Genomic DNA, 26,654 nt, shown 5'->3' with positions numbered 1-26,654 from the left:
TCACACACTCACCTGGAAGTCAGAGAGGTGTGGTGCCCTGGGTGCGCGGGTCCCGACCATGCTGTGGTAGCCCTCCGGGGCTTTGGTCAGGCTGGGGTCCCTCTTCATGGTGAACTTCATGTTTCCCAGGGCCACGTCGCACACCAGCAGCAGGCGAGAGCCGTCGGTCTGGCTGGGTTTGGAGTAGAACAGAGCCGACCTGCGCGACGGAGAAGACACCACCAGGTGAGACGGGCGGGGCTTCCCCGACGCCATGTAGAGACAAAGAACGGAAGCAGAGGGACGACCTGCTCGACCTGCCATGAGCTAGCAAACTTCCATCTCACCTCTGTGAGTTTTTAATCCAACAATGAAATGGCACCAGAAACACAACCAAAGTTTCACTTCAAAAAGAATGGGTCGGTAAACTGGTCAAAAACTGCTGCTCAAAACATTTACAGGATTTCCATTAGCGTTGTGGTTCTTATCCATCAAAAGCAGGAGTGTCAAACTCCTCAGACACATGCCGACTGGCTGGAGGACCAGGCCGGGACACCGGGAGGCAGAACCGGGTCCTCAAGCGTTTGGCACCAAGTCCTGACAGTGACCAATCCCGCTGTAACACCATCATTCGCCCCAGAGGGGCGGAAAACACCCAACCGTCCCCCCACCACACCAGAAGCTGGACAGCAAGCCACGGTCCCAGACTGGGAGAGCCTGGTCCACATCGGACAGCAACTGATTCCTCCACCTGAGGACCTGACCAGGCCAGCACCAGTCTGGTCCCTTCCCTGAGGCCCACCGTCCCCTGAGCTGCTGAAAAGAACCATGGGACAAAGTCCAAGCCTGTCTGACGCCGGAAGGCTAGACCGCCCCCCGATTTCATTAATGACGTGAATAAAGATGGACATCCGTCCCATAACAGAGACAAAACGCCACGCCCACGCCCCGGCCTCCTGTCTGACCCCCCTGCTGTGATGGAACATCTCAGATTCTCCACACACTTGACATAGTCGGTGAAGTAGATTCCGCTGCCCAGCTCGCCCGCATCTCTCCTCTGGACTCCGTGAACCTCCTCGAGGACTCGGGGCAGCATCAGCCCGCTGCAGGAGACACGACACAAAACCAATCCTCTTTAGAATAAATGTCAAAAAAATGCTTAGAAAGACGATAGAAAAGTGAAAATGAGGAACCTTATCAGGTTTTCTATTTCTATTCAACGGCCTCTCGTGGGATTAAATCCCAAAGCCTCGTACAGTCGACTTGTATAAATCAGGTTCCAGTTTAGACGAGGGTTGCTGCCGAAACACATTTAGAGAGGAAGAGTCTCACCGAGAAAGAATTCCCACAAAGTTTTTGGGATCGGACGAGTGAAGGAGGGTATGAATGGTCCCCAGTTCTCTCTTGAAGGTCTGAAGCTCCACCGGTCTGCAGACCCGCAGGATCTGCAGGATCTGAATTTTCCTGCAACACACACACACACACACACACACACACACACACACACACACACACACACACACACACACACACACACACACACACACACACACACACACACACACACACATACACACACACACACACACACACACACGATATGATCACTTACGAATCAGGCACAAGATACATCAGAAAAGACAGAAACATCCTACAATGTAACTTCAGCTAACGTCCAGATTATAGATACTTTTCCAAGAAGCTTTGAAGTTTCAACTTTTGATTGTTATAACTGACAAAACTTAAAGAAAATTGTCCATCCATCCATTTTCTACCGCTTATCCGGGGCCGGGTCGCGGGGGCAGCAGTCTCAGCAGGGATGCCCAGACTTCCCTGTCCCCAGACACTTCCTCCAGCTCCTCTGGGAGGATCCCAAGGCGTTCCCAGGCCAGCCGAGAGACATAGTCTCTCCAGCGTGTCCTGGGTCTTCCCCGGGGTCTCCTCCCAGTGGGACATGCCCGGAACGCCTCCCCAGGGAGGCGTCCAGGAGGCATCCTAAACAGATGTCCGAGCCACCTCAGCTGGTTCCTCTCGATGTGGAGGAGTAGCGGCTCTACTCCGAGCTCCTCCCTGGTGACTGAGCTCCTCACCCTATCTCTAAGGGAGCGCCCAGCCACCCTACGGAGGAAGCTCATTTCAGCCGCTTGTATCCGGGATCTTGTCCTTTCGGTCATGACCCAAAGCTCATGACCACAGGTGAGGGTGGGAACGTAGATTGACCGGTAAATTGAGAGCTTTGCCTTTCGGCTCAGCTCCTTCTTCACCACGACGGACCGATACAACGACTGCATCACTGCAGCCGCTGCACCGATCCGCCTGTCAGTCTCACGCTCCATCCGTCCCCCACTCGTGAACAAGACCCCAAGATACTTGAACTCCTCCACTTGGGCTAGGATCACTCCACCAACCTGGAGGGGGCAAGCCACCTTCCTCCGGTCGAGGACCATGGCCTCGGATTTGGAGGTGCTGATCCTCATCCCTGCCGCTTCACACTCGGCTGCGAACCGCCCCAGTGCATGCTGTAGGTCCGGGTTCGATGAAGCCAACAGGACAACATCATCTGCAAAAAGCAGAGATGAAATCCTGTGTTTCCCGAACCGGACCCCCTCCGGCCCCTGGCTGCACCTAGAAATTCTGTCCATGAAGATTATGAACAGAACCGGTGACAAAGGGCAGCCCTGCCGGAGTGCAACATACACCGGGAACAGGTCCGACTTACTGCAGGCAATGCGGACCAGACTCCTACTCCGGTCATACAAAGACCGGACGGCCCTTAACAAGGGGCCCCGGACTCCGTATTCCCGGAGCACCCCCCACAAGACACCACGAGGGACACGGTCGAATGCCTTCTCCAAATCCACAAAACACATGTGGACTGGTTGGGCAAACTCCCACGAACCCTCGAGCACCCTATAGAGGGTATAGAGCTGGTCCACTGTTCCACGACCAGGACGAAAACCGCATTGTTCCTCCTGGATCCGAGGTTCGACTATCGGTCGGATCCTCCTCTCCAGTACCCTGGAATAGACTTTCCCGGGGAGGCTGAGGAGTGTAATCCCCCTATAGTTGGAGCACACCCTCCGGTCCCCCTTTTTAAACAGGGGGACCACCACCCCGGTCTGCCAATCCAGAGGCACCATCCCCGACCGCCACGCGATGTTGCAGAGACGTGTCAACCAAGACAGTCCCTGCACATCCAGAGACTTAAGGTACTGAGGCCGAATCTCGTCCACCCCCGGTGCCTTGCCACTGAGGAGCTTGCCAACCACCTCAGTGACTTCAGCTTGGGTGATGGACGAGTCCACCTCTGAGACCTCAGCCTCTGCTTCCTCCACGGAAGACGTGGCGACGGGATTGAGGAGGTCCTCAAAGTATTCCTTCTACCGTCCAACAATATCCCCAGTTGAGATCAGCAGCTCCCCACCTCCACTGTAAACAGTGTTGGCGGAGACCTGCTTTCCCCTCCTGAGGCACCAGACGGTTTGCCAGAATTTCTTCGAGGCTGACCGATAGTCCTCTTCCATGGCCAGCGAATCCAACTCACCACCAGGTGGTGATCGGTCAACAGCTCTGCCCCTCTCTTCACCCGAGTGTCCAAAACACGCAGCCAGAGGTCAGATGACACGACAACAAAGTCGATCATCGACCTCCGACCTAGGGTGTCCTGGTGCCAAGTGCACTTATGGACACCCCTGTGCTCGAACATTGTGTTCGTTATGGACAAACTGTGACTAGCACAGAAGTCCAATAACAGAACACCACTCGGGTTCAGATCGGGGAGGCCGTGCGATCCAATCACCCCCTTCCAGGTCTCACTGTCGCTGCCCATGTGGGCGTTGAAGTCCCCCAGTAGAACAATGGAGTCCCCAGTCGGAGCACTGTCCAGCACCCCTCCCAGGGACTCCAAGAAGGCCGGATACTCTGCACTGCTGTTCGGCCCGTAAGCCGAGACAACAGTGAGGCACCTATCCCCGACCCTCTCGTTCACTGGGGTGAACTCCAACACATGGCGGCTGAGCTGTGGGGCTATAAGCAAACCCACACCAGCCCGCCGCCTCTCGCCGCGGGCAACGCCAGAGAAGTGGAGAGTCCAGCCCTTCTCGAAAGGTTGGGTTCCAGAGCCCAGGCTATGTGTGGAGGTGAGCCCGACTATATCTAGCCGGTACCTCTCAACCTCCCTCACAAGCTCGGGCTCCTTCCCCGCCAACGAGGTGACATTCCATGTCCCTAAGCCAGTCTCTGTGTCCGGGGATCGGGTCGCCGGGCACCCTGCCATCGGCTGCCACCCAATCCACACTGCACCCGGCCCCTACGGTTCCCTCAGTGGGTGGTGAGCCCACCGGAGATCAGGCCCACGTCGTCCATTCGGGCTGAGCCCGGCCGGGCCCCGTGGGCAAAGACCCGGCCACCAGGCGCTCGCTTACGAGCCCCAACCCCAGTCCTGGCTCCAGGGTGGGGCCCCGGCTGCCCCATACCGGGCGACGTAACGACCTTTGTTGTCTCTCTTCTCATAAGGGCTGTTGAACTACTCTCAGTCTGGCCCGTCACCCAGGACCTGTTTGCCATGGGAGACCCTACTAGGGGGCATAAAGCCCCCCGGCAACATAGCTCCTGGGATCATGCGGGCTCTCAAACTCCCCCACCACGTTAAGGTGGCAGTTCTAGGGGGAGTAAAGAAAATTGTGATAAAGAAAATTGTGATAAAAAAAAAAAAAAATTTAATTACTTGCTCTGCAAATGATTCCCCACTAGCTGGTACTCGGAGGTTCCGGGCTGAACCAGGTCGATGCTGCACCTCAGGGCGCGGTACTTGCCCACACAGGAGGGGGCGGGGCTCCTCAGGGTCATCTCACTCGCATTCAGAATGTCCCGAATCAACTTCAGTCACACAGATGATGGAGCTGGGGTTAGTTGGCTTCGTTTACCGGTCTGTGTTCGTGTGTGTTTGTCTCCCGTTACCTGACAGAGGTCCAGTTTCTCGGAGATCAAACTGAGATCCGCGTCGGACGTTCGTGGAGCTTTGTGAGGCAACAGGGAGTAAAACTCCTCCAGGAGCGACGCCACCTCCTCATTTTTGTTTTCCTGCAGCTTCTTCCGAGCCTGAAGCAACAAACCCTCTGCCCTGCACACCTGAAAACACACACACACACACACGCACACGCACACGCACACGCACACGCACACGCACACGCACACGCACACAGAGTGAACATCTCCAGATTCCAGAGCATCTTCCTCCCTGCAGCTGATCACAGGGTGACGGGGTTACAGACGGCAGAGCTCGGACGGTTCAGCCTTACGTCACTCAGGCTGAGCTTCTCCACGGAGACTGCCAGGACGCTGTTGAGGTTTCCCAGAGCTTCGGCCCACAGCAGCTCCACGAACACGGCCACCTCCTTCTGCGAGATGCTCGCCGTCTGCAGCTTCTCCTCCACCAGCAGCTGTGGACCACAGAGTGGCTGTCACTGGGCAGAAAGAGCAGCCCGAAGTCCTCGAAAATCACTGTTTTCTTTGAGATTTCTACAGTTTGCTGGGTGGTTTAGTGGCCAAAATGGAACCTCTTTCTGGCCAGTTTGGGCCTACGGGCCTTGTGATTGGCACCTCTCAACTACATGAAGAAGAAAAACTCCACCCTGCAGTATTCAGAGAGGCAACATCACTGTGTGTTATTGTTGCAGAGACCAGATAAAATAGTTAAAAATGAAGGAAAAATCACACGTGGGACTTTTTCTAACAGTAAAACACCCTCATTACCACTGGACTTCACTTCAGCTTGTCTTCTTTATTTCAGCTGGATCTTTGTGAAGCCTTTTCATGAGACCTTTATGCGGAAATCAGTAACAACCAGCATCTCCCCAAATCTAACTGGAGACTTGTCTTAGACGAAGACCGGTCTTGGACCTGAGGCATTTTCACCATGTTGGTCATAACTTGATGTCTGATACATAAAGTCTCGGTCTTCTCTTGGACCTTGAATGCTCTGGTCTTGGTCTTGACTTGGTTTTGTTCCTTAAACACTTGCTCTTATTTTGGTCTAGGGATGCTATGGTCTTGACTAGGTTTTAGTCACTTAAACTACTGGGTCTTTATTTGGTCTTAGGATGTTCTGATCTTCATTTTGATTTGGTCTCTACTTCATAATGTCTTGGTCTTGGGACGCTTGGTCTTGGTCATGGTCTTGACTTGGTCTTTGGATGGTCTGGTCTTTGGATGTTCTGGTCTTGGTTTTGATTTGGTCTAGGGGTGCTCTGGTCTTGGTTTTGATTTGGTCTAGGGGTGCTCTGGTCTTGAGTCTCAGGCTAGTTTTCCTTGACTACAACACTCCCTTCAGGTTTTTCAGTTCTAAGCCAGTAAAATGCAGTGAAGAACCTTGTTTCCTTCTGGTCTGAATCAAAGTGTCGGTGGACTGAAGGGGACGGACCTGCTGGAGGGCTGCAGAGCCCAAGTCCTGAACCTCTTCAGGGAGGCTGCTGCTCTTCTTAAATCCACCCTTCAGTAAATCCTCCAGGGCCTGGTACACCGACAGAGCCTCCTCTGAGGTGGACAGGAACCGCTCCATGGTTATCGCACTCTGGCAACAAAAACACAAGCAGTCATTCAAAGCAGCTGTGGCTTTGAAAACAGCCTGAAGCAACACAACCCAACACCAACCAGCAGATTAAACTTTAATACCTTGGCTTTTGCGTCGTCCTTCTGATACGTGACCACCCGATACCGCTGGCCGGCCTCTCCTCTGCAGCTCTGCAGCTCCAGCACGCACCAGGCGGTTCCATCGATCTAGAAAGAGAGACGCTGATGACGGATGATTTCACGGGGACATCAGGAGTGGAAACGGAGCAATCGCACCGCTGCTTCACCTGTTCCAAAATGGAATACTTTGCCACCTGAAAGTCATCTGGAAACGTTGGGTGATCTTTATTAATCCTGCGGGATTAAACGCAGAACAGGAGGTTAGAGTTCAGCAGCATCCTGGAATTTGGGTCCAGGTTGGTGAAAAACCATGTCTGACTTGATACAGTTTTACAGGAAGAGAAACCAAACAACTTCAGGCCCCGTTTAGAAGTTTTATGTTCACAGGGCAACATTTTGAAAGAGATGTCTGTTTCCATGGAGACAGCAGAAACACTGAAAATGATGTACTTTCCAAAAACTTGAATTTTCAGAGGCTCCATGCACCGTGGTCGTGTCAATGCCCAAATCACAATCAAAGTTTTGTGTTTTCAATACGATAGATAATTAGCTCAAACTTTCTCTTTCTTTAAGTTTGGCATTCAGTTGAACTGATCTCAGAATTCTTCCCGTCGTCACCAGAACTTACGAGTCGCTCTTCTCTGCCGTCAGGGTGACGGAGTCCGCCAGTCTCTCTGGAAACACACACACACACACACACACACACACACACACACACACACACACACACACACACACACACACACACAAAGAGAAAAACCACAGTGTAATAACTGAATAATTCCATTTCTGATATCGACAAGCTTCAAGGTAAAGCCGGTCGTGATATTCTGAGCATGTCACAAACTGCAGACGAAGCAGTGCGAAGCATTCTGGGATCGATCCACTGAAATGAATGGGAACACATCTTGGTAACATATCAACTGGCAGAATATTCCCACGGCTTCATTCAGTGTTCATGTAAACAGGTCAATCGGATCCTCTAATCTGTTTGATTCAAAACTGACTATGAAGTGCTTCAAATCTGATAACCAGGCCGTAGACAGACTGATCACCGGGGTGTGGACAGACTGATCACCAGGACGTGGACAGACTGATCACCAGGGTGTGGACAGACTGATCACCAGGACGTGGACAGACTGATCACCGGGACGTGGACAGACCGGTTGAACTGCTGCAGACGTTGAGTCACACCAGCTGCTCAGTGTCAGAAACATTCCTCTGAACGCACCTCACAAACCGACGCTGACATAACGAGGCCACGCACACATTTCACCACACCTCCTCTCTCTGGAGACATTGTTCTCGCTCCGTCAGTCTAACCCAGCAGTGATGGAGGCGTTTCTGGCGCTGCAGCAGCTTTCAGTGGTCAAACAGTGACATCTAGTGGTCACACACTACATTTCCACATGTAAGTCACTTGCTGATAGAAGGTTGACGATCATAATAGGAGTACAACTACAATTCACCACGATATCTGGGACGAGGCCGCTCACGTCCCAGGGTGGAGGAAGGCTGCTTCTTGGCACGTTTTGGAGTGAATGTGGACGGAGGAGGCGCTGCTTCAGGAGACGTCGGGTCCAGCCTGAAGTCGTCCAGCGGCAGCAGAGCGCCTCGCTCCAGGCAGCTGGACACATAATCCGGCCGCACCACGGGAGTCTGGTACTTCTGGATGTTCTTCCGCCTGCCGGGGCTCAGGGCCTCCACGGCGTCGGTGACCACCAGAGAGCACTGTGGGAAACGGAGGACCTGTTACTGAGGACGAATACGAATGGAGTCCCGACGCCGGACGGTGTCTCTTCACCTCTTTATTGATTACGAAGCAGACGCTGCCTCCGTTCTCTGTGACGGCCGACTTCAGCTTCTCCTTCTCCTTGAAAGAAACGTTTCTCAGCGCGAAAAGCACCGAGGTGTTTTCAAACACTGCCATGTCTGCCGGGGGACAAACAATCCCAGATTAACAGAACTGGATTCAATAATCCCAGATTAACGGAACTAGATTAAATGATTATCGAATAACAGAACTGGATTAAATAATCCCAGATCAACAGCAGAATTCTCTCAGACTACAGACAGTTGTCTTTATTCAATGTAAAAAGAAGAGTTTGAAACAGAACTAAGATCTCCTGCACAGGGTTTATGTACAGTTTGGAAGAGAAAGCATTCTCTCTCTCTCTCTCTCTCACACTCACACACACACACACACACACACACACACACACACCTTTCAGAGCAATGGGCTCCATGCACAACTCAACCACTTCCTGAACTTCAGGAGGCTTCTTTGCTTCCTGCCTTTCATGATAGGATGATTCATGCAGGTGTGTCTGACCATTACTGTCGTGCTTACAGAGGTCAGGGACACCTGGATTAATCTTCAGGTCACAAAATGCGGAAGTAAACCTCTTAGAGTGCCAATGTGCGTAAAACCAAGTGCGCAAAATCCGACCCTGAAGCGACGCAGTTCAATAAACCTCGAGCCGTTTCTGAAAAATCTCCACATTTCACACAGAAAGGTTCGAGACACATCCAGGAAACGATCCGAACCCAGGAAGTTCACAGCGAACAGCAGTGAGGCGCTTCTATAGAGTAACGTGAGTAACGGAGGATTACTTTACTGTCCCGTGCAGCTGCGTCCAGCTGCTGTCTAGCTGCTGTCCAGCTGTTGTCCAGCTGTTGTCCCACTCCGAGTTCAGTCTGCAGACGAGAGGAGAGACAGACTGAAGCGAGGAAGACTCAAAGTCCGCATGGTCAAAGCTTCTCGCATCCAGCTGTTCACACGCACACGCACATAAGTCTCACCTGCGCACACACACACGCACGGGGGCTGCAGGGAGGTCTCCGGGCTCCGGCTCTCTGCTCGCAGCAGCAGCAGGACGCGGCTTCCTGGAACTTGACGCACGGCTCGCCAGTCAGCTGTTCTCCAGTCATCCAGCTCCCCGCAGACTCCCTGCTGCCCCCTGCTGGACGACACGGCCCCGTCCTCAGGTGGGATTATTTCACTTTTATGGCTCGAGATAAGATAAAACATTGTTTTTGGAGGAAGGAAGGAAGTAGAACAAAGCGGACGCGGTTGTGCAGACGGGCCCTGAGCGTCGTCTTGGAGGGAATCTGATCTGATCCTGTCACTTACATTTAACCTGAGAGAACCACCACTTCACTGTATTATTTTTAAATTATGAGCCTTTATATATATATATATATTCACATCTGTCCAAGTCAAACTAGAATGGGTGACCTCTCTTTTTCTTCTGTTCACATTGAAAACACGGAAAAAAAACCTCTATTTTAATTTTTAAATAAGATTTTGAGGCATTATTCATGTTTGCACACAAGAGAAATGTATTTTGGAGCAAAAGGCTCCCTCGGTTTGTCGTGTGATACTATTTATGTTTACATCAAAGAGAATCTTCACTTCAGTCAGAGAGGGAACATTGTGAATAAAGGTCTGGTTTTTGAAGCTTCTTTGCGCTCTTTGAGTGTCTGTGGGCATTTGTGCAGTAGATCCAGGAGGCCGGGCCGAGTCCTCTTCTGGGTTTCCGCTCATCCATCTGATGACGCCACGGTGAGAGATAAACATGTTGAACTGTCTCCACTTGGGTTGCGCACATCGTCTTGTATGTATTCCACACTTTGGTGACTCAACCGTCGAGCGCGGCCTGAATTTCTGGGAAGTCGGCTCTCACTCTGTCAAGTCCTCACGTCTCTGAAACACTTAAGTCCATTAAACCAGAGTGCCGCGCTCCCCCTGGATGAAGGAAAGTAAGGCCGTGGTTGTATTTGACTCATTGATTTGACTGTCTGAGCACAGACCTGCTGCTCAGAGTGATGCTGTAAAATAATTGTGATACAAAAATAAATAAGTAGGAAATGTGAGCAGCAGGAGAAACACCTGCTGGTTCACAATCACAAACAGCAGAACTAGGGCCAAAATGGAAAACTCACATCCATTTACACTCACTTCAGACGTGCATTTAGTGTCATTAACGACTTGGACCAATTATAGAAAATAGTTCGTCACTTCTCCAGGAAACGGCAGCAGAACTCCTGAGGGCCTTCATGTTCTCCCCACAGGCAGCCGTTCTTCCCCTGCTGACACACTCAGGTCCTCCGTCAGTCTGCACCCTCCCCTCCCTCCACGGGGCCTTTTCTTAACACTTCCTGCTAATCCTGAAGTGTTCGTTCTTTCATTGACGTCTTGGAAATGTGAAACTACGCCGAGGCTTGAAAAAGGAACTTTCCTGTGGGTGAAGGTTTTGGCTTCACTCCATCAAGCCTCTGAAAAGGAGAAGTCAGTGAAGTGTTCAGGTATCACAGCCGTCACAGAGACTTCTAGATAGAGAAAGACATTAATTAAAAATCACTATTTGGAGCCTCCATTTAGTCGTTTGGTACAAATATAAAGACAATTTGTAAATCTGTCAAATTTCCACGACTCAGAACAGTCCCAGTAGAGCCAGATGAGAGGAGACTTGTTGGGAGGAACAGTGACTCGTCTTTCAGAGATTCATGTCTCTGATCATCCACAACGTTCAGGTCAGGCAGAGAGAATCAATGGAACCACAACAGCCAGAGTGACCTCTGACCCCTGCAGTGCTTCTCTGTCACAAGATTATAAGTCAGAGTTTCACTGAATCGTTCAACGTGTGTTTCTCTTTTGACGAATCGTGAAAAGAGGTTTGTCAGTGTTTCCAGGGGAAAGTCGAGGGAAGGATCCTTATGGACGGAATGATGCCTTCACTGTCAGGCAGGTTCCGCTGTAAACAGGCCCTCAGCTCCCTCCTCACTGAGAGGCTCATCCGTCAGCTGGTAAAACTTCACGTTTTAATGCTTTTATCTAGAACATCGGTACAACCTGGACTTCAAAGAGAAATCTCTCCCTTTTCCCCTCAACGTTTCATTTCTGAATGAAGCATGAGCGACAGCATTTCAGCCTTTAAGCTGTGATCTTGGTGAATCGTGGTCATCGCGTTAAACAGTTGTATTTTGTGTGCAGTACAGTGAAGGACTGTCCGGCCGTCGTCATCCGTCCCCCTTCAGACGTCTCTCAGCAGTGCTTTAATTTCAAACGGCTTCTCTCCAGAGGGGAAGAATTGATCACTGAGAACTGACCAGCGCGTATCGACGGGGAGACGCTGCGATGCCTCGATACAAAGGAATCGTTAAACGGAGAAGAGGAGCTGCCATGTCGGATGTCATGTGTCATTTACCCATCAATACACTTGATAAAGTAGTCAGTGGAAAGGATTGGTCTTGTTATTTTGTAAGAAGGTCAGGGTGAATATGTTTTCTGTTTTTTGTTTTTTTAATGAGGATGTTAAAGTTACCAGCAGGCCAAGTTGAATAAAATCCATCAAGACTTAACAGACGGATCAGAGCAGAACCACAGAACCAGCTCAGCTTACACCGGTTGGATGACTGATGCTCCCAAACAGCCACGTGATCAATTAACATGAATACTGAGAACTGAGACTTGAATTCTGCTCAGTGAGAATTATGGGACAGAACGGGAGGTTCTGAGTGGGTCCTGGTCTTTACCGTCCTGTACTGTCTGTCTGAGGGTAACAGGTGGAACAGGAGGTTCGGAGTCTGTTGAACAATTCATGAACCAAAAAGAAAAAGTTCCATATATGTAGTAATTCTCACTTTACATGTATGAAAGTGTGAGAATGTGAAAACCTGCTGAAGATAATGAGCCTGAAAAGGAACATTATAAAGTGAAGAGGTTGTGACGGACGGCAGGCCTCGCTGTGGTTCCCTTCATGGCGGAGCTCCAGTCCTGCTGCGGTTCTCTCTGGATGCGTTTTGACGGACGGGTTGGATCAGTGGGAGCTTCCTCTGCCTGAGCGCCGTCACAGAACACAGAACGCAGAATGCAGAGGTATTTCAACATGTTTGGGCCTTTGCTTTTCGTGTAAACGAGGCTAGGAGACACCGAAAACTCCAAATGGCGCCAACGAGTGGACCAACTTGGAAACTGCGAGGTTTTCAGTGTTTCTGCTGTTTCTGTCTCTAAACAGTGTTTTCAGAACGCTGCTGTGTGAAAATGAAACAGAAATGCTGCGCTTTCATTTGAAACTTCGTGGTTGAAACGGAGTCTGAATCACGTCCGAAACTCCAGAAACATTGATTCTGGTTTTGATGTTTGTTTGACAGCATGACCTTAAGACATTCATTCCGTGATTCTTTCCTGGAACGTTCCAGACTTGACTGTATTCATCGCTCTTTCTTCAGACCTTTTCAGTCTCCGTCTCCTCAGTGAAAATATTTCACTCCTGCATGTTGGAAACCTGCTGAGCGTTAAATTACAGCCTTTCTCTCCACCAGGAAGCGTGCCACACTTGCTCTGCCTGTCCGTCTGGACGGCCGCTGGCTCTCAGTGGAACAGAGAGAGGCCGACAGGAGAGAGCAGCAGGGGGCATTTAGCGGGCGTGTCCAGACACAGCTGCTGCCAGCAGAGGAGACATGGCGGCAAAACGAGAGGCAAGGCATTCTGGGAAACCTCTAGCCTGCCAAAGAGACGTGTGTGATCATTCTTCAAATGAACTCTTTCCATCATGACAGATCACTTTAGCTCAAATCCTGTCTGTCCATATCATCCTGCCATTTCCAGTGGTCAGTCTGGTCATCTGTCTTATGCTAACAAGTGGCTTATATTTATCACTGGACTTTATTGGGCCACTAGATGGCACTGTATGACCACAGAAAGCTGCTACAGAAAGAAAAAATAATAAGACACAATAGTAAACATTGCTTCACAATAAAACATAAAGGAACTCTGTATGAAACTGTTCTAAGCTGCTTTTTAAAGAGTCAGTGTCGCGCTCTGTGAGCAGGAACCGTAGATTAACTCTGACTGAACAGGAGCTGAACTGAACACAGAGAGAAGAGACTGTACTGATCTGTACTGATCACATGAGCAGTGATCAGGACCGGTACCTACGTTGGTATCGACACTGCCGATCCAGTCAGTCGACACAGCCTGTCTGCTGTCTGGATCATTCACTGAACGGTGAGAAATTTAAATTCAGACACAATCTTGTGGTGATAGTGTAGAAATGTATCTGAAACAAAGGTTTTCTTCTGAAACAATCCCCATGCGACACACACACGTCGAAATTATCATGTCCACTTTGGTTTCTCTAAACTTCATAGTGATCTCTGAATATCTGTCTGCCTTCTGCTGAATTTTCCTCTCTGCCAGATTCAACTTTCTCCTGCCGGTCTTGACATGTGCTTTGCCTCAAGAGCGAGGAAGTCAGGTGTTAAATCTAGCAGGTATGTGTGTGTGTGTGTGTGTGTGTGTGTGTGTGTGTGTGTGTGTGTGTGTGTGTGTGTGTGTGTGTGTGTGTGTGTGTGTGTGTGTGTGAAGGACAGTGTGAAGCATCGACATGCAGTCATTGGAGGCAGGTGACGGAAAGAATAAAGTACACAATTAATTAAATTGAAATAATGAAACTAAATACTTCTATGTGTATCTGTAGTGGGTTTTTTTTTCTGGGAATCCTAAATTACATAAACTTCACTGTCCTGCAGCTTCCTGCTGCTGTGATTCAGAGAAAAAGGAGCAGCTTCACACTAATCGGCATCATGTTGTTTACAGTTAGCTTGAGCAGGGATTTCAGACCTTTGAATCTTTGGTATCGGAATATAATTCCTGCAGATGTTCGGGGAGGTTCAGTGGAACGAGGAATGGTGACAGCTTTGAAAGTCAAGAATCTTGATATTTGGGCAGAGATGTTTGTCTCAGCTGACGTCAGGGTGGCAACGCGATGGAAAATTATTATACCAACCTTCCGAACCCTTCAAACAAAAACTACGGCAGAGCTCAGCTTCCTGGACCGTGGAAAAGAGATTCAAACCCAGTCCATCAGTCAAAGACAGAAAGTGTAACAGGTGTTTCAGAAAAGTTGTGTTCCCCCGTTTCCACAGCGACAGAGTCGAAACATCGTGACTCAGAGCAGCATTGCTGTGCAAACAGACACTCAAAAGGTTTCAGTTTTCACTTGAAACCATTGACTATGAACAGAGCTTAAAAGAGACTGAGAGACCAGCAGCAACTCAACGTCCAGTAGAATCCAGAGTCGAGGTGCTGAAGAGCTGCAGGTTTTTCTGGAAAAAAGTCAGTTAGCAGATGAGAATCGATGCAACAGCAAACAGGCTCTGAAGCTTCAGGAGAAGCTGCACAGCTGAATAAACATGTTGAAGAGAAACACAGATTTGTTGCTGAACCCCAGATTATTGGGAGAATTGTTGAAATGTGTCCAGAAGAGGACAAACATGTCCACCTGTTCACACTAACGACGTCTCCGAACCCTGACCCTTGATCAGGATGGACACCATAAGGGACGGAGAGACAGTATTCAGGATGGACCTCCACCTCTGTCTGAGGACTCCGGTCCATCTCCACCACATCACTGGACTCTCTGGGGAGTCTGTTGAGCCTGGTGGTGTCCTCACCCTCAGTCTGCTGTCCCAGCATGCAGCAGCACAGAGGACAGACCGTAGTGTGGCAGTTCTTGAAGGACCTCGACCCCTAAAGGGACTGACGGTGTTGGTTCTTTGTGCCGGGGGCTTCAGTGTTGCCCCTCCAGTCCAGGTTATTGTCGGTATGCCCCCCCAGGTGCCGACGCTCCTCCAGTGTCCACACTGACCCCCTCGGTGATCGTACATATCTGTGAGGACGAGACGGCCAAGGCTTTCTTTCACATCACATGGATGAAATCAAGTAAATCAAACTAATCAAGGACCCATGCGCCTGACGAGCCACTTCCTGTTTGCTGATCTAATTTCACAGGTTTGAAGACGGAGCGTCGCGGTTGCTCTTTGTCAGGATCGTTTCAGAACCAAAGGGTGGAGAAGCGATGGGTGTAGTCCTCCACCATGCACAGTGGAGGCTCACGTCTTTCTTCTCTATTCACTATTGTTGAATTAAACATCAACATAATCGGTTCTTAGGAGTCAACAGGTTTAGGTCCCATTTACACAAGAATGTTTAAGAGAGAGAGAGAGTGAAACAGAGAGACATAAAGCAAGAGAGAGGGAGAGGGAGAGGGAGAGAGAGAGAGAGAGAGGGGAGGGTTGGAGCCCTCCATCACTCCCCCAGCAGACTCCTCTTGTCCTCAGATCCGGAGGTTTCCTCTGCTCTGGGAAGATGTTCGTCCTGCTGTCTGTCCTGACGGTGTGCAGCCTGAGCGTCTCCAGCAGGGCGTCCTCCTCCGCCTCTCACCGTGAGTACCTCCACCTCCTCCAGGCCAGACGCCGGACTTTAAACCTGATCAAAGCAGCAGAGGCCATTTTTCACTTCAGGGTCAAAAGTTACATCCCAGCTTCAAGATTGTTTTGAGTGAAGAGTTGTGTTTATTCCAGAGTGTCTGTAGCTACATTTCATGGAAATGCCAGAAAAGATGCTGATTATATGCATGATTTTATGAGGCTTTCTACAGAACCAGACTCCGAGGAGGAGACTTTCTACGTTTTCTGTTGCCGACCGTCACCTTTCTCTCCCACACATCAGACTCAGTCAGTCATAATTGTCCTTCTGAGCTTCCCGGTGAGGAACATCGATCGCTCTGCCTTTGGTGATTTCTTTGGTTTCATCAGTTCCTCGTTAAACCCGTCAGGCCCGTCATCTCTTTCCCTGCGTGAGCTAACTGATATTTTATTGATGGCTCTTTACAGTAATTGCTGAGAAACGTGAAGCGGAGGAGCTATTTACAGAAGCACTGAGGCAACACTTCTCCAGCAGCGCGCTACGTTATTGACCAGCGTGTAAATTTATCCTGACAACAACAAAAAAAAGAATCTGTGATCACAAAAGAGAGCAAGTCAATTGATTGGCTTTCTCTATATGTATTGAACACAATCCTCTGGCTGTTAATTTGTTTTAGAGTAATTATCTTATCGTCTCTGAGCTTTGACGTCTCCTGGAGTCCAACATGCTGACAGTCTGCACCTTTAAATTGAGACGCCGACAACTCAAGTGAAAACGCATCGTTTTTGTGTTTTCATCTCAGAAAGGCTTTGCATTTACATGACAGCCGTTTGAAACCAATGTCTGTTTGTCCGTTTTCCTGCAAACACACGTCCAAACTCTACCAAGGTTTGGGTTTTCACTAGGAAACGTGGTGTAAAAGGAAATGAATCCAACAGGACGAACACCTCAGGGACCCTCCGTCTGGGAAACAGCTGGTCCTGCAAACTGCCCCAGGCTGTGGAGAACACACCGTGCAGGCATGGGCCAGATATACATACCGACAACTCAGATCCGAGCTGAGATGAGCGCTAACCGCTTCAGCATGAGTCAACATCCGTAATGAAAATCCATCAAGAAATTCAGCTAAAGACGTTTTTTAGCAGAAATCAGTCGAACGTCCTGGTGAGGCTTCGCCTGAAGCCAGCTGTGGACGAGACATCGATCCGTCACTCTGGCGGTCTCAGGCAGCGCCGCCGCTGCTCAGTAATTGCTGACTCTGCTGTCAGAGGTCACCGAGGCCCAGAGCCTGTTTGTCAAGGCTCCGTATCACCTGAAGCTTCATCGATAGCACACGGGATTCTGCGGCCACTTTGCTCCCTGACGCTTTGGTATCACTCGCTGTGAGGTCCGGGAGGATTTGACTTCTGCTCCCTGCGCAGTTCATCACCATCGTGATCCAGAAAACATGACGTTGATCATCAGTGAACCCTCAGGGTGCGGTTTGGGCCATGAGCCTCTGAGCGGCCGAAATGTGAGTTACGGTAATTAGCAGGTTTGAAGCATCTATTTCTTGTTAACTTTCACACATAGACTCACTTTCGTTGATCGACGGCAAACTGCAGCTCCAGATGTGCTCACAGTCGCCCCTGAGTCTGGTTCTGCAGGTTTCTTCCTGTTAGAAGTTTTCCTTTCCTCCGTTTCCTGTAACACCATACAAATGTATGTTTTCCGTCTTTGTTTGTTCCTCAGATAATTGCAATGCTCCTCTGCTATCAGCATCTCGTCGCTCCTCCTTCCAGAGTTCCTCTCAGTTCTCAGGAAGTTCAGTTTCCTGCAACGCCAGGCTGCTTAAAAGGGAGGGTGAGTCTGGACCTCCAGAGTGAAAGACCTGAAGGAGACAGCGGACCTGTGAGCTGCAGCCACGCTGCAGGGTTTTAATGAGTGTGTCCACGCCTCCAGGAGCAGGAGGCCGGTCTCCAGCGCCGTCCCACCGGGAGCCCTGGCTGCAGCTGGACCTCAGGGAGCAGATGGAGGTGACGGCCGTGTCCACGCAGGGCTGCTCTGACAGCTGGGACTGGGTCAGCGGCTACTTGCTGCTGCACAGCGACACGGGCCGGCTCTGGACGGTGTACCGGGACGAGGACGGCACCGAGGTGGGTCTGCAGCACCACGAAAACCGTCTGCGATGACCCCGGGCCGGGTCTGGAGACGTTCCTCTGAGTCAGGGGTTCTGGGTATTTTCCTCCAGATGGCTGCTGTGTCGCTCTGTTCCTGAGGAGCAGGTCTCTGTTATCTTGTGAAAACCTGTCCACAGCCAGTGTGGTGCAGATGTGACGATCCTTCCACATGTTCAAGATCGATTGAAGGAATTCTCTGATAATCAGAGGCATTACTCACAAACAGAAGCTTTGGCACTACCTTTGTGCCTCATTGATTTCCTGGTGTTCAGCTAGTTGAAAACCCTTTCTATGATCCGTTCACAAGGCACTGTGAGTGTCCGCATCCATCTTTTGAAGCTCTTCACAGTGCGAGTGTGTATTGATTTGGTGTTTCACCTGCTCGATGTTCTGCTGATGCTGTGATTCAGACGAGAGGCCGTTTGTCTCCTTCTCTACATCTACAGTACAAAAAGCAGAGTGTAGCCAAAAAAGGCTAATATATGCTGAGGAGGTGGTTCAAGGCTACACAGAAACTTTGCAGAGTTACATTATTTCCCCCTTTTCCATTAAGTTAAGGCATTTTCAAAAAGTTGCCTTGTCATGTGATCTGACCCCAAAATGCTCTAAAACTTTTGTTTTCACTTGAAAACACTGTTGCTTCCACGGGAAACTTTACAATTCTATCAGTAAAATTTGTTGGTTTTTGCAGAAACTTCCCGGTAATGTGAATTCGGAGTCAGTGGTCCGGAAGCAGCTGTGGCAGCCAGTGAGGGCTCGGTTCCTGCGCCTCGTGCCGCTGGACTGGAGCCCCCGCGGCCGGGTCGGCCTCCGGGTGGAGGCGTACGGCTGCTCCTACAGTGAGTAGCGCTCACTTCTACAGCCCCGAGTTCACACTTCACGGCTCAGCCACTCCACCACCTCCGTCAATTTACACCCATGCTGAGACCGACGTCTCGCTCTGACGTGTTCGATCACACACTGAGTGTTGCCCCGATAACAAGGAGAAGCAGCAGGAAGGCGGTGGAGATGCTGTATGGAGGACGCTCGGTAATGCTCTCAGTTTCAGCCCTTCCAGTGAAAACACCTTGGAGAATTGTCGGCTCGTTGTGGAGAAAGAGGAGCTTCATGCAGAATCAGGAGATGAGGTTGTTTGGGTGTCCATTTACACGGTGCTCAGAGACACTGAACTCAACTTTTAGAAAACTTTCACCTCTGTCTCTGTTGAAACGAGGAAAAACAGAACTTAGGAAAAATTAGTTGCTTCTTTGTTTTTTAAAGTAACTATTAGACACTATATGAAGTGCTATTAGCATCAAATCGACAGCTGCCATAAAGATGCTGTCCTGCAGTCATGTCGGGGTGATGGGGTAGATTTACTGACACTGATTCTCGTCTCAGAGTCACATGTGGCCAGCTTCACCGGCAGAAGTTCCCTGATGTATCGCTTCAGCCAGAAGTCCACGTCCACGGTGAAGGACGTGATCTCCCTGCGCTTCAGGAGCCATCGTGCTGACGGCGTCTTGCTGCACGGAGAGAGTCAGAGAGGGGATCGCATCACCCTGGAGCTTCGCCGAGGAAGGATGGACCTCTACCTCAGTTTAGGTGAGCCAGCCTCTCCAGGGTCAGACTCAGTTTCTGTGATGTGGAATCAGACAGGAACAGCAGTCATTTCCTGTTAGAATGTGGAAACAACCTGTGGTTTGATGCCGAAAGTTTTTAAAATTTCATGTGTACTTTCAAAAATCGAGAACAGATTTATGGAACTGTTGAAGGGTCCTGCTCTTGGGAAGAGTGAGTTTCTCTGTAATAGATCTTCTATACTATTATATGTTTTTCAGAGTCACTGGAGCCAATCCAGGTACAACTAGACAAATGAGGACAGGTACAATTAGACAGTTGAGAACAGGGACAGAGACAGGCCCGGCGAGTGTTTGAACCCAGACCTTGTTGCTGTGAGGCAATCTCACTAACCACTGCTCCACCGTGTAATGCAAAGAACTGGTCTGATTAGTGATCCAGAGATGGTTGATTAGACTTGACCTGTTTTACCCTCCAGGTTAAAAGCATGTGTTTTGACTCTGCCCTGTCTCTGTTTGCAGATGACAATGCCTTGCTCAGCAGCCACCGCCCCGCTGTCACCGCGGGAAGTCTGCTGGACGACCAGCACTGGCACTCTGTTCGCATCGAGCGCTTCCACCGGCAGGTGAACCTGACGGTGGACGCCCACACGCAGCGTTTCCACAGCTCGGGGGAGGGACGGTCACTGGAGCTGGACTATGAGGTGAAGGCCGATTATCAGCTGAGGCCCAACGGCCACGGTCGGTGCTGGGATCAGTGATGGAACGGATCCTCTGCTCACAGCCCTCAACAAAACAACACATTCAGAGAATTCTGTTAGAAACTGTACTCTTCATCACAGATAGGCACATCACAGTCATGAACAGAGACCTTCCTGAGCATAGGTGACCTCCCAACATGACAGACCGAGGCCTTAGAAGCACCCATCTCAATAGAAGACCTGGATCAGAAGCCTGACACTGAAGCCCAGATACCCAATACCACACAGACGCCTGGACTTCATTGTCATCAACATTCAGACATTCTCTACTCTCAAACATCAGCCATCTTTTACACCCGAGCAAAACCCCACACTCCCATCGAACTATCGCCTAATAGTGGTGATAAAATCTATGATGCAAAATATAGGAAGAGTCTGAAAACACAAAGTTTTTATTTGTCCAGAATCAGTGATAAAGTCTCTCTGTCTTCTGCTTCTCTTTATTACAGCTGAGTTTTGGAGGCATCCCTCTCCATGGTAAACCTGGAACCTTCCTGAGGAAAAACTTTCGTGGCTGCATTGAAAACCTGTTCTACAATGGAATCAATATCATAGACCTGGCTGAGAGACGCAAGCCGCAGATACACAACGTGGTGAGTCCGTTGAGTTAAGGCGGTACTGCTCATAACACTGGTTTAAGTCGACTGATTGAAGTTAAATCAGATGGTGGGAGGAAGATGCTCTATATGTGGTCTATAGCTTTGACAATCGGTCTGTTTCTTGAACAAACTGTAGTTTGAGTGGTAAATCTCTGCTCCAGGGTGACGTGGCCTTCAGGTGCTTGCAGCCTCAGGATGTGTCCTGCACCTTCCTGAGCTCCAGCAGCAGCTTCCTGTCACTGCCGTTACTGGAGCCCATCCAGGAAGGCTTCTCTGCTGCTTTCCACTTCAGAACGTGGAACTCAGACGGGCTGCTGCTCTTTGTGCAGCTGATGCCAGATTACCAGAACCTGGAGCTGCAGATCAACAGTAGCTGTTTGTACCTGAACCTCCACAACACTGCAAGAGGGACGTCCAAGCTCTCTGCTGGTGAGTCTGTACCAACAAAGTCAGGAGGCAAATTTGGTTTTAGATCTGAGATGACATTTTTTGCTGAATTCTGAATGTCCAGGGTGCAAAGTGTTATGTGCAAACTACTGCTTATATTATGGATTATGCACCTGTTTCCACCTGGCATGAACATGCATCTCTGGTGATCAGATCACAAGTTGAAAGCTCCAAACACAAGTGTGAACAGCACAGTTTCAGTCAAACCACTTCCTGAGGCACCAATAACTGCATGTCGCGCCCTTTGACCTATCAGCCCAAATGCTTGATACGGACAACTGTAAAACATTTTTGTCAGGACACACGAGTTCTTATCACCTCAAACACGTAGGAATATTTGCTGGAAACAGGCCCAATAAGTCTCACTTTTGACTTGCTTGGCTTGTAATGCAACTTGTATCAAGAAATGACTCAAAATTCAAAAAGTAGCAGTCCATACCATCTGTGACCACTGGGTGTCACTGTTTGACCACAGACAGCTGCTATGCTTCTGTAAGAAAACCTCCATTCTTGCTTTGATTAGTCTGAACATGTGTAGAACCTTTCTACTATGGCCGTGGCATGTGTGCGCAGTAGAAGCAATGCAGAAGAGTTGCGTTTTTCCTGTTTCCATAGCGATGCAACATTTTCAAAAAGTTGTGTTTTCGGTGACTCCTAGCAGCATTGTTGTGTAAACTGAACCCACAAAGTGCTTTGGAAGTAAAAAGCTAATGCTAAGGTAAAAACCTCAGTCACATGAGTCGTCTGTCATCAGGTTGCCGATTGGACGATGGACTGTGGCACTCCGTGACGCTCCACTCCAGAGACAGTCAGCTTGCTGTGACTGTGGACGACCAGACGTCCTCAACCTTAGAACTGTGGGGGCCGCTGCAGCCGACAGGCGACTTTCACTTCGGAGGTGAGTGAACGCTGAGATGGGAATGTTACAGAAACCATGAGCTGAAAAAGTAGAGGCTGGTAACACCAATGGATGGGAGACAGTCAACGCATTCCAACAGGAAATATGATGGCTGAAGGTCTTTTCCTAGAATATTGATCATCACCATGTTTGGGTCACTGTTGTAGAGCTGACACCACCCGACGTAGTGCCGGAGGCCAGATTTTATACAGCGCTTACAAAAGAATACATATCGGCTTACAAAAGAAATGAAATACTGTTTATACCATTGTTTTTAATTTATAAGATAGCATGTCACCCAATTTAAGCTCTCTACAAATGACCAATTCAAAAAAGTCTGAAATACAATTCAAATGCCACAAAATAAACATCCTGTAATATTAGTAACACATTATACAACAACACATCAGTCTGGTCAAACAAATTTAAATAACCACACAATTTGAACACAATAACTCTATAAACTAAATTTACACTTCACAATAACTATATACAAGGACTTATTTGGTATTGTCATTTCTAGTAATATTAGTTTGCCATTGCTTTGCATTTAGAACAATGTGACCTTTTCATTTCAAGAGTTAACGGTATTAACTGGCTTTGACATAAAGTTAAGCTCTGTTCAGCTTTGCACTATGATGTCTAGTCTGACCTCCTTCAAACAGCAAGAGAAAAGAAGCAGATTCAGACTTGTTATAGAAATATTTATAGTTCTGAGAGCTTGAGGACACTGAAACGGCACGTTACCTGAATGTTCTCCCTCCAGGTTGTCCCTCCACGGTCTGTGACGTCCGGACGCCATCCTTCCAGGGATGCATGCAGCTCATATCCATCAACCAACAACCGGTGGACCTCACCTCTGTGCAGCAAGGATCCCTGGGAGATTTCAACAAGCTTCTGTTTGACACGTGTCGCATAACAGACAGGTAATATTTGATGCTTGATGGGTAAGAGATGAGAGAGTGAACTGCTGCACACCGAGTTGCTTTTGTGTGTTTTATGCTGTAGAGAAGAGACAGGTCGCTGCAGAGCAGTTCCTGAACACTGTGGAGGACTTTTAAATAGCTATGATGAGTCCGTGGCCAACTTCAATCCTGTAAAATCCAGTGAACATTTCATAATAAAGAGTCAGATGAAACCAGATTCTGTTTGTCTGATCTACTATAAGATGCAGTCATGGGTGAGCGAAGACGGAGAGGATTGGATTAAAGGCCGATGTCCTGGTTTCTCGATGTGTTCCTTCAGGTGTCTTCCCAACCCGTGCGCACATGGATCCCTCTGCTCCCAGACGTGGAACTCCTTCTCCTGCAACTGCTCGGGTACGGGATATTCTGGAGCAACGTGTCACACCTGTGAGCTGCTCGTCTCACCTCCGCCGAGAGCTCATCACACCCCGCCGCGTCTTCAGCTCCGCTCACAGAGTTTCCTTCTGTCAATGTCATTCTTTGACATTGCCTTCAGATTTACAGCTGCTGAAACGTTTGTGTGAAATGAATCTGACCGACGGACTTAGTATTTCACTTGAGTAGATGGCGCGACTCGTCCGACCAAAAATGGCGGCATCAAGTTGGTCAGTCAGCGTCAGTCAGAGTCATGGAGGTGTTGCCCCGTCGTCTCCACAATGTCTCCTCAATCTCCTTGTTCTCCAGCAGGTCTCGGAGGCGTCCTGGAGACGTCTCCCCATTCTCCCCCAGCTGCGGAACAAATTAAAGCCCATTCATGGTGTCCATGTCCGCATGGTCCGCGTTGACTGTGTGGACGAGAGACCACTGACGAGCCTTTAGTCTGAACGTTGCCACTACTGATGAAGATGTTGAGGAGAGTTCGTAGAGATGTCTCTGAGACCTACTGAAAACTGGAAAAAGTCTCCAAGAAAATTGAACGTGTTTCAATTTCCAATGTCCAATGTTAAGTCGTCCCCATCGAGCCAGAGACATCGGCCCTAGGTCCTGTTCACATGGCGATGATTTCAGGTGTAAACTGAAGCTTTTTCATAGCATTTTGGTGTCTGTTTACATGGCAACGGTGCTCAAAGTCACTGAAAACACAACTTTTGAAAAAAAAAAAAAAAAAAACGCTTAGATGAAGTGGAGCAAAGGAAATATTCTTAAATAAAAACATAAAAATCATGCGTTTCACTTGGAAAGTCATGTAAAGAGGCCCTAAAAATAGCCGTGCATTCATTAACAGCACCTTCACTAATCCGCTCACTTGACAAACAGCTTTTTAGTCTCATTTCTGCATCTTCAGACCAGCCGGAAACCGTGACTGCGGCGGAGGGACGGCACGTCAGCAGCAGACAGAAAACCTTGGCTGTTATCGCGGGTTTGTTTCTCTTCTTCGTCAGTGGCAGTCAGGATAAACACTCATGAAGTGTCGTATTCTGGCGGTGAAATGTTTCCTTGTTGGAATGAAGGGTTAGGGTTTGGTTGAGGAGTTCAGCTCTGAGCCAGACCCTCCCTCTGCTGTTCCCAGGTGTTCCCTCTGCCGTGGCCTTCATCATCGTGTGCAGTTTGGCTGCAATGGTTCGAATCCTTTACCGGCAGCAGCAGGACGTGGGAGGAGGCTGCAGTGACAGCGTGAAAGACGAGAAGCAAGAGGAACCCAAACACAACATGCCCTCAAACTACCGGACAGAGTTCTGCTTGAAGTCCCTCAGGGACCAGACTCAGGAGTTCTACATGTGAGCAGCCGGTGGCTGCGTCTCACCGTTACCTCTCTTTGACAGGAACACCAGGCGTCTGAGCTGCTGGGGAGCTTCTGACAGTCTCACAGTCTCCACATCAAGCCGCCAGCTGAATCTTTTCGGCTCTCAGTGTTTTTGACGCCTCACTGTTGTGGTTTCTGTCAGTCAGTCATTTGTTGGGTGCTGAAGGACAGGGGGGGGCTGAGCAGACGCTGCTGCCTCCCAGTCTTTGAAAGGCTCAGATGACGGGTTGTTTCACATTGTCGGGTGACTCAATTTGAAACCGTTTTGTGAGGAAAGGTAGAGCAGGCCTGTGAGACAGACCTACGCTGTTGGTGGTGGTACTCATCAGGGAAAGTCCTACTGCCTTCATGTGCCTAATTGACTTTTTTTTCTTTTGAAATATTTAAAGCTATACATGTTACAAACACAACACAACCTCAAACTGCTCTTTACACACATTCACCCACCAGTGGAGGCAGATCAGTGTAGCACTTATGTTACACGCTAAAGGCTAATCAAGCCCAGGACTAGATGAAGATAATTCCAATAATAGCAACAGGCTAGCTGATCAGAAGATTCTGGGTTCGCTCATGGAGAGAGAAGAGGCAGAGACTTGGAGTTGAGTTTGCAAGTAAAAAGGTACCATATATTGAGCTCTTCGAAACAAAAGGGAAACAAACAGGACAAACAAACATAACAGATTGGCAAAACTTTAACCTGCGCGAATGGCCATTCGAGATACTCTCAACAAGTTACAATTGTGATGAATATTCGAAGGTGACAGGTATTAGAAGTGCAACACAAAGAAACGATGATGATAACAGCAAATGATTTTTCACAGTGGTAAGAGGTGGAGTCCAGCTTCACACCCCTTGGACAGAAGCAATCAACCCAATTGTCCATTCATCCCACCCAAAGTTCACATGACCCACGTCTGGGTCTAAACAGCTGGTGACTCTGCGGAAGAGTCCAAGCATGTGTGGGTTGTGTGGGTGTAGGTCAAGTCGTGTGGGGGTGAGAGGTTGCTGGCTTCAGGAGCCCCTACCGGCCCGGCAGAGGTAGCACTCGGTCTCCGGCTGGAAGACCGGAGCTCCGGTTAGGCTCTCGGCCTGGTCTCTAGCTCGCCATCATTCTTTGCAGGACCGCAGGAAAAAAAACCTGGCCGATTCCACGGTCTGGATTACACGTGTCTGCTCTAATCGCACGATCTCAGACGCGGTAGCCGACGACTCCTGAGCACAGCCTTCTCTTGGCATCCCCACTGCCTCTCCGTGTCTCCCTACTCCCCGGCATGACCCTGCTAATAATAGCCGGCGCTAAGTCACGTGACTGTGTGACGTCGTCATGAATGAAGCGATCTGATTGGCTAATCGCCAAGCCAACGGGAACATGTCAAATGCCGCGGGATTTGAGAGAGAGTGAGTGCAGCAGATCTATAAATGTCTGGATGTGGACAAGAGTGAACAGTATAATGACAGGCTGTCAGGATTTGACACCTGGGTTACATCAGTCCTTCCACTGGGGGCAGTTTACAGTACGATGTCTTGCTTGAGAACACTTCGACAGGCAAAGAAGGGGAATCAAACCTACGACTTTCTGATTGGGAGACGAGCGCTCCACCAGCTGAGCCACGGTAAATAAGATGTGAGTAGCTAACAT

The 26,654-nt window shown here is 49.4% G+C and overlaps 2 protein-coding genes across 12 annotated transcripts in view; one reads left to right on the top strand and one right to left on the bottom strand.

Annotated features, from left to right (window-relative positions):
- The window catches only part of parp4 (poly (ADP-ribose) polymerase family, member 4), a 29,771-nt gene extending 20,211 nt beyond the window's left edge, over window positions 1-9,560 (bottom strand). For 9 of the 11 annotated variants that reach the window (XR_003933218.1, XM_030112436.1, XM_030112440.1 and 6 more), the window contains exons 1-14: window positions 9,472-9,560; window positions 9,283-9,366; window positions 8,474-8,601; window positions 8,139-8,400; window positions 7,298-7,343; window positions 6,837-6,903; window positions 6,652-6,756; window positions 6,401-6,550; window positions 5,280-5,420; window positions 4,939-5,109; window positions 4,706-4,857; window positions 1,312-1,443; window positions 984-1,082; window positions 13-199 (exon numbers count right to left, since the gene is read on the bottom strand). Coding sequence is in view for 10 of the 11 variants with exons in the window: in XM_030112436.1 (XP_029968296.1) it covers window positions 13-199; window positions 984-1,082; window positions 1,312-1,443; window positions 4,706-4,857; window positions 4,939-5,109; window positions 5,280-5,420; window positions 6,401-6,550; window positions 6,652-6,756; window positions 6,837-6,903; window positions 7,298-7,343; window positions 8,139-8,400; window positions 8,474-8,599 (1,638 nt within the window). In the remaining variant the exon portion in view is untranslated. The remainder of the gene's footprint in view (window positions 1-12; window positions 200-983; window positions 1,083-1,311; window positions 1,444-4,705; window positions 4,858-4,938; window positions 5,110-5,279; window positions 5,421-6,400; window positions 6,551-6,651; window positions 6,757-6,836; window positions 6,904-7,297; window positions 7,344-8,138; window positions 8,401-8,473; window positions 8,602-9,282; window positions 9,367-9,471) is intronic. The other 2 variants (XM_030112439.1, XM_030112437.1) reach the window with 2 other exon arrangements.
- Window positions 9,561-15,823: 6,263 nt separating this feature from the next.
- On the top strand, window positions 15,824-24,993 carry LOC115403300 (contactin-associated protein-like 5). The gene is made up of 12 exons (XM_030112159.1): window positions 15,824-15,899; window positions 17,615-17,725; window positions 17,825-18,018; window positions 18,734-18,881; window positions 19,423-19,626; window positions 20,124-20,305; window positions 20,812-20,952; window positions 21,123-21,390; window positions 22,163-22,306; window positions 23,073-23,232; window positions 23,552-23,625; window positions 24,782-24,993. The coding sequence occupies exons 1-12, from the start codon at window positions 15,824-15,826 to the stop codon at window positions 24,991-24,993; spliced, it is 1,914 nt and encodes a 637-aa protein (XP_029968019.1).
- The last annotated feature ends 1,661 nt before the right edge of the window (window positions 24,994-26,654 follow it).

The sequence above is a fragment of the Salarias fasciatus genome, chromosome 16, assembly GCF_902148845.1.
Source record: "Salarias fasciatus chromosome 16, fSalaFa1.1, whole genome shotgun sequence".
Taxonomy (NCBI): Eukaryota; Metazoa; Chordata; class Actinopteri; order Blenniiformes; family Blenniidae; genus Salarias; species Salarias fasciatus.
Note: the sequence above shows the minus strand (reverse complement) of the source record. Positions and strands in the feature narration are given on the sequence as shown.

What these genes read in the sequence shown, in the direction of transcription:
- LOC115403300 (XM_030112159.1), top strand. Translation starts at nt 15,824, where the DNA reads ATGTTCGTCCTGCTGTCTGTCCTGACGGTGTGCAGCCTGAGCGTCTCC. An exon ending in GTCCTCCTCCGCCTCTCACC is followed by an intron (nt 15,900 to 17,614) that starts GTGAGTACCTCC and finishes TTTGTTCCTCAG; the next exon opens with ATAATTGCAATGCTCCTCTG. An exon ending in GGACCTCTACCTCAGTTTAG is followed by an intron (nt 19,627 to 20,123) that starts GTGAGCCAGCCT and finishes CTCTGTTTGCAG; the next exon opens with ATGACAATGCCTTGCTCAGC.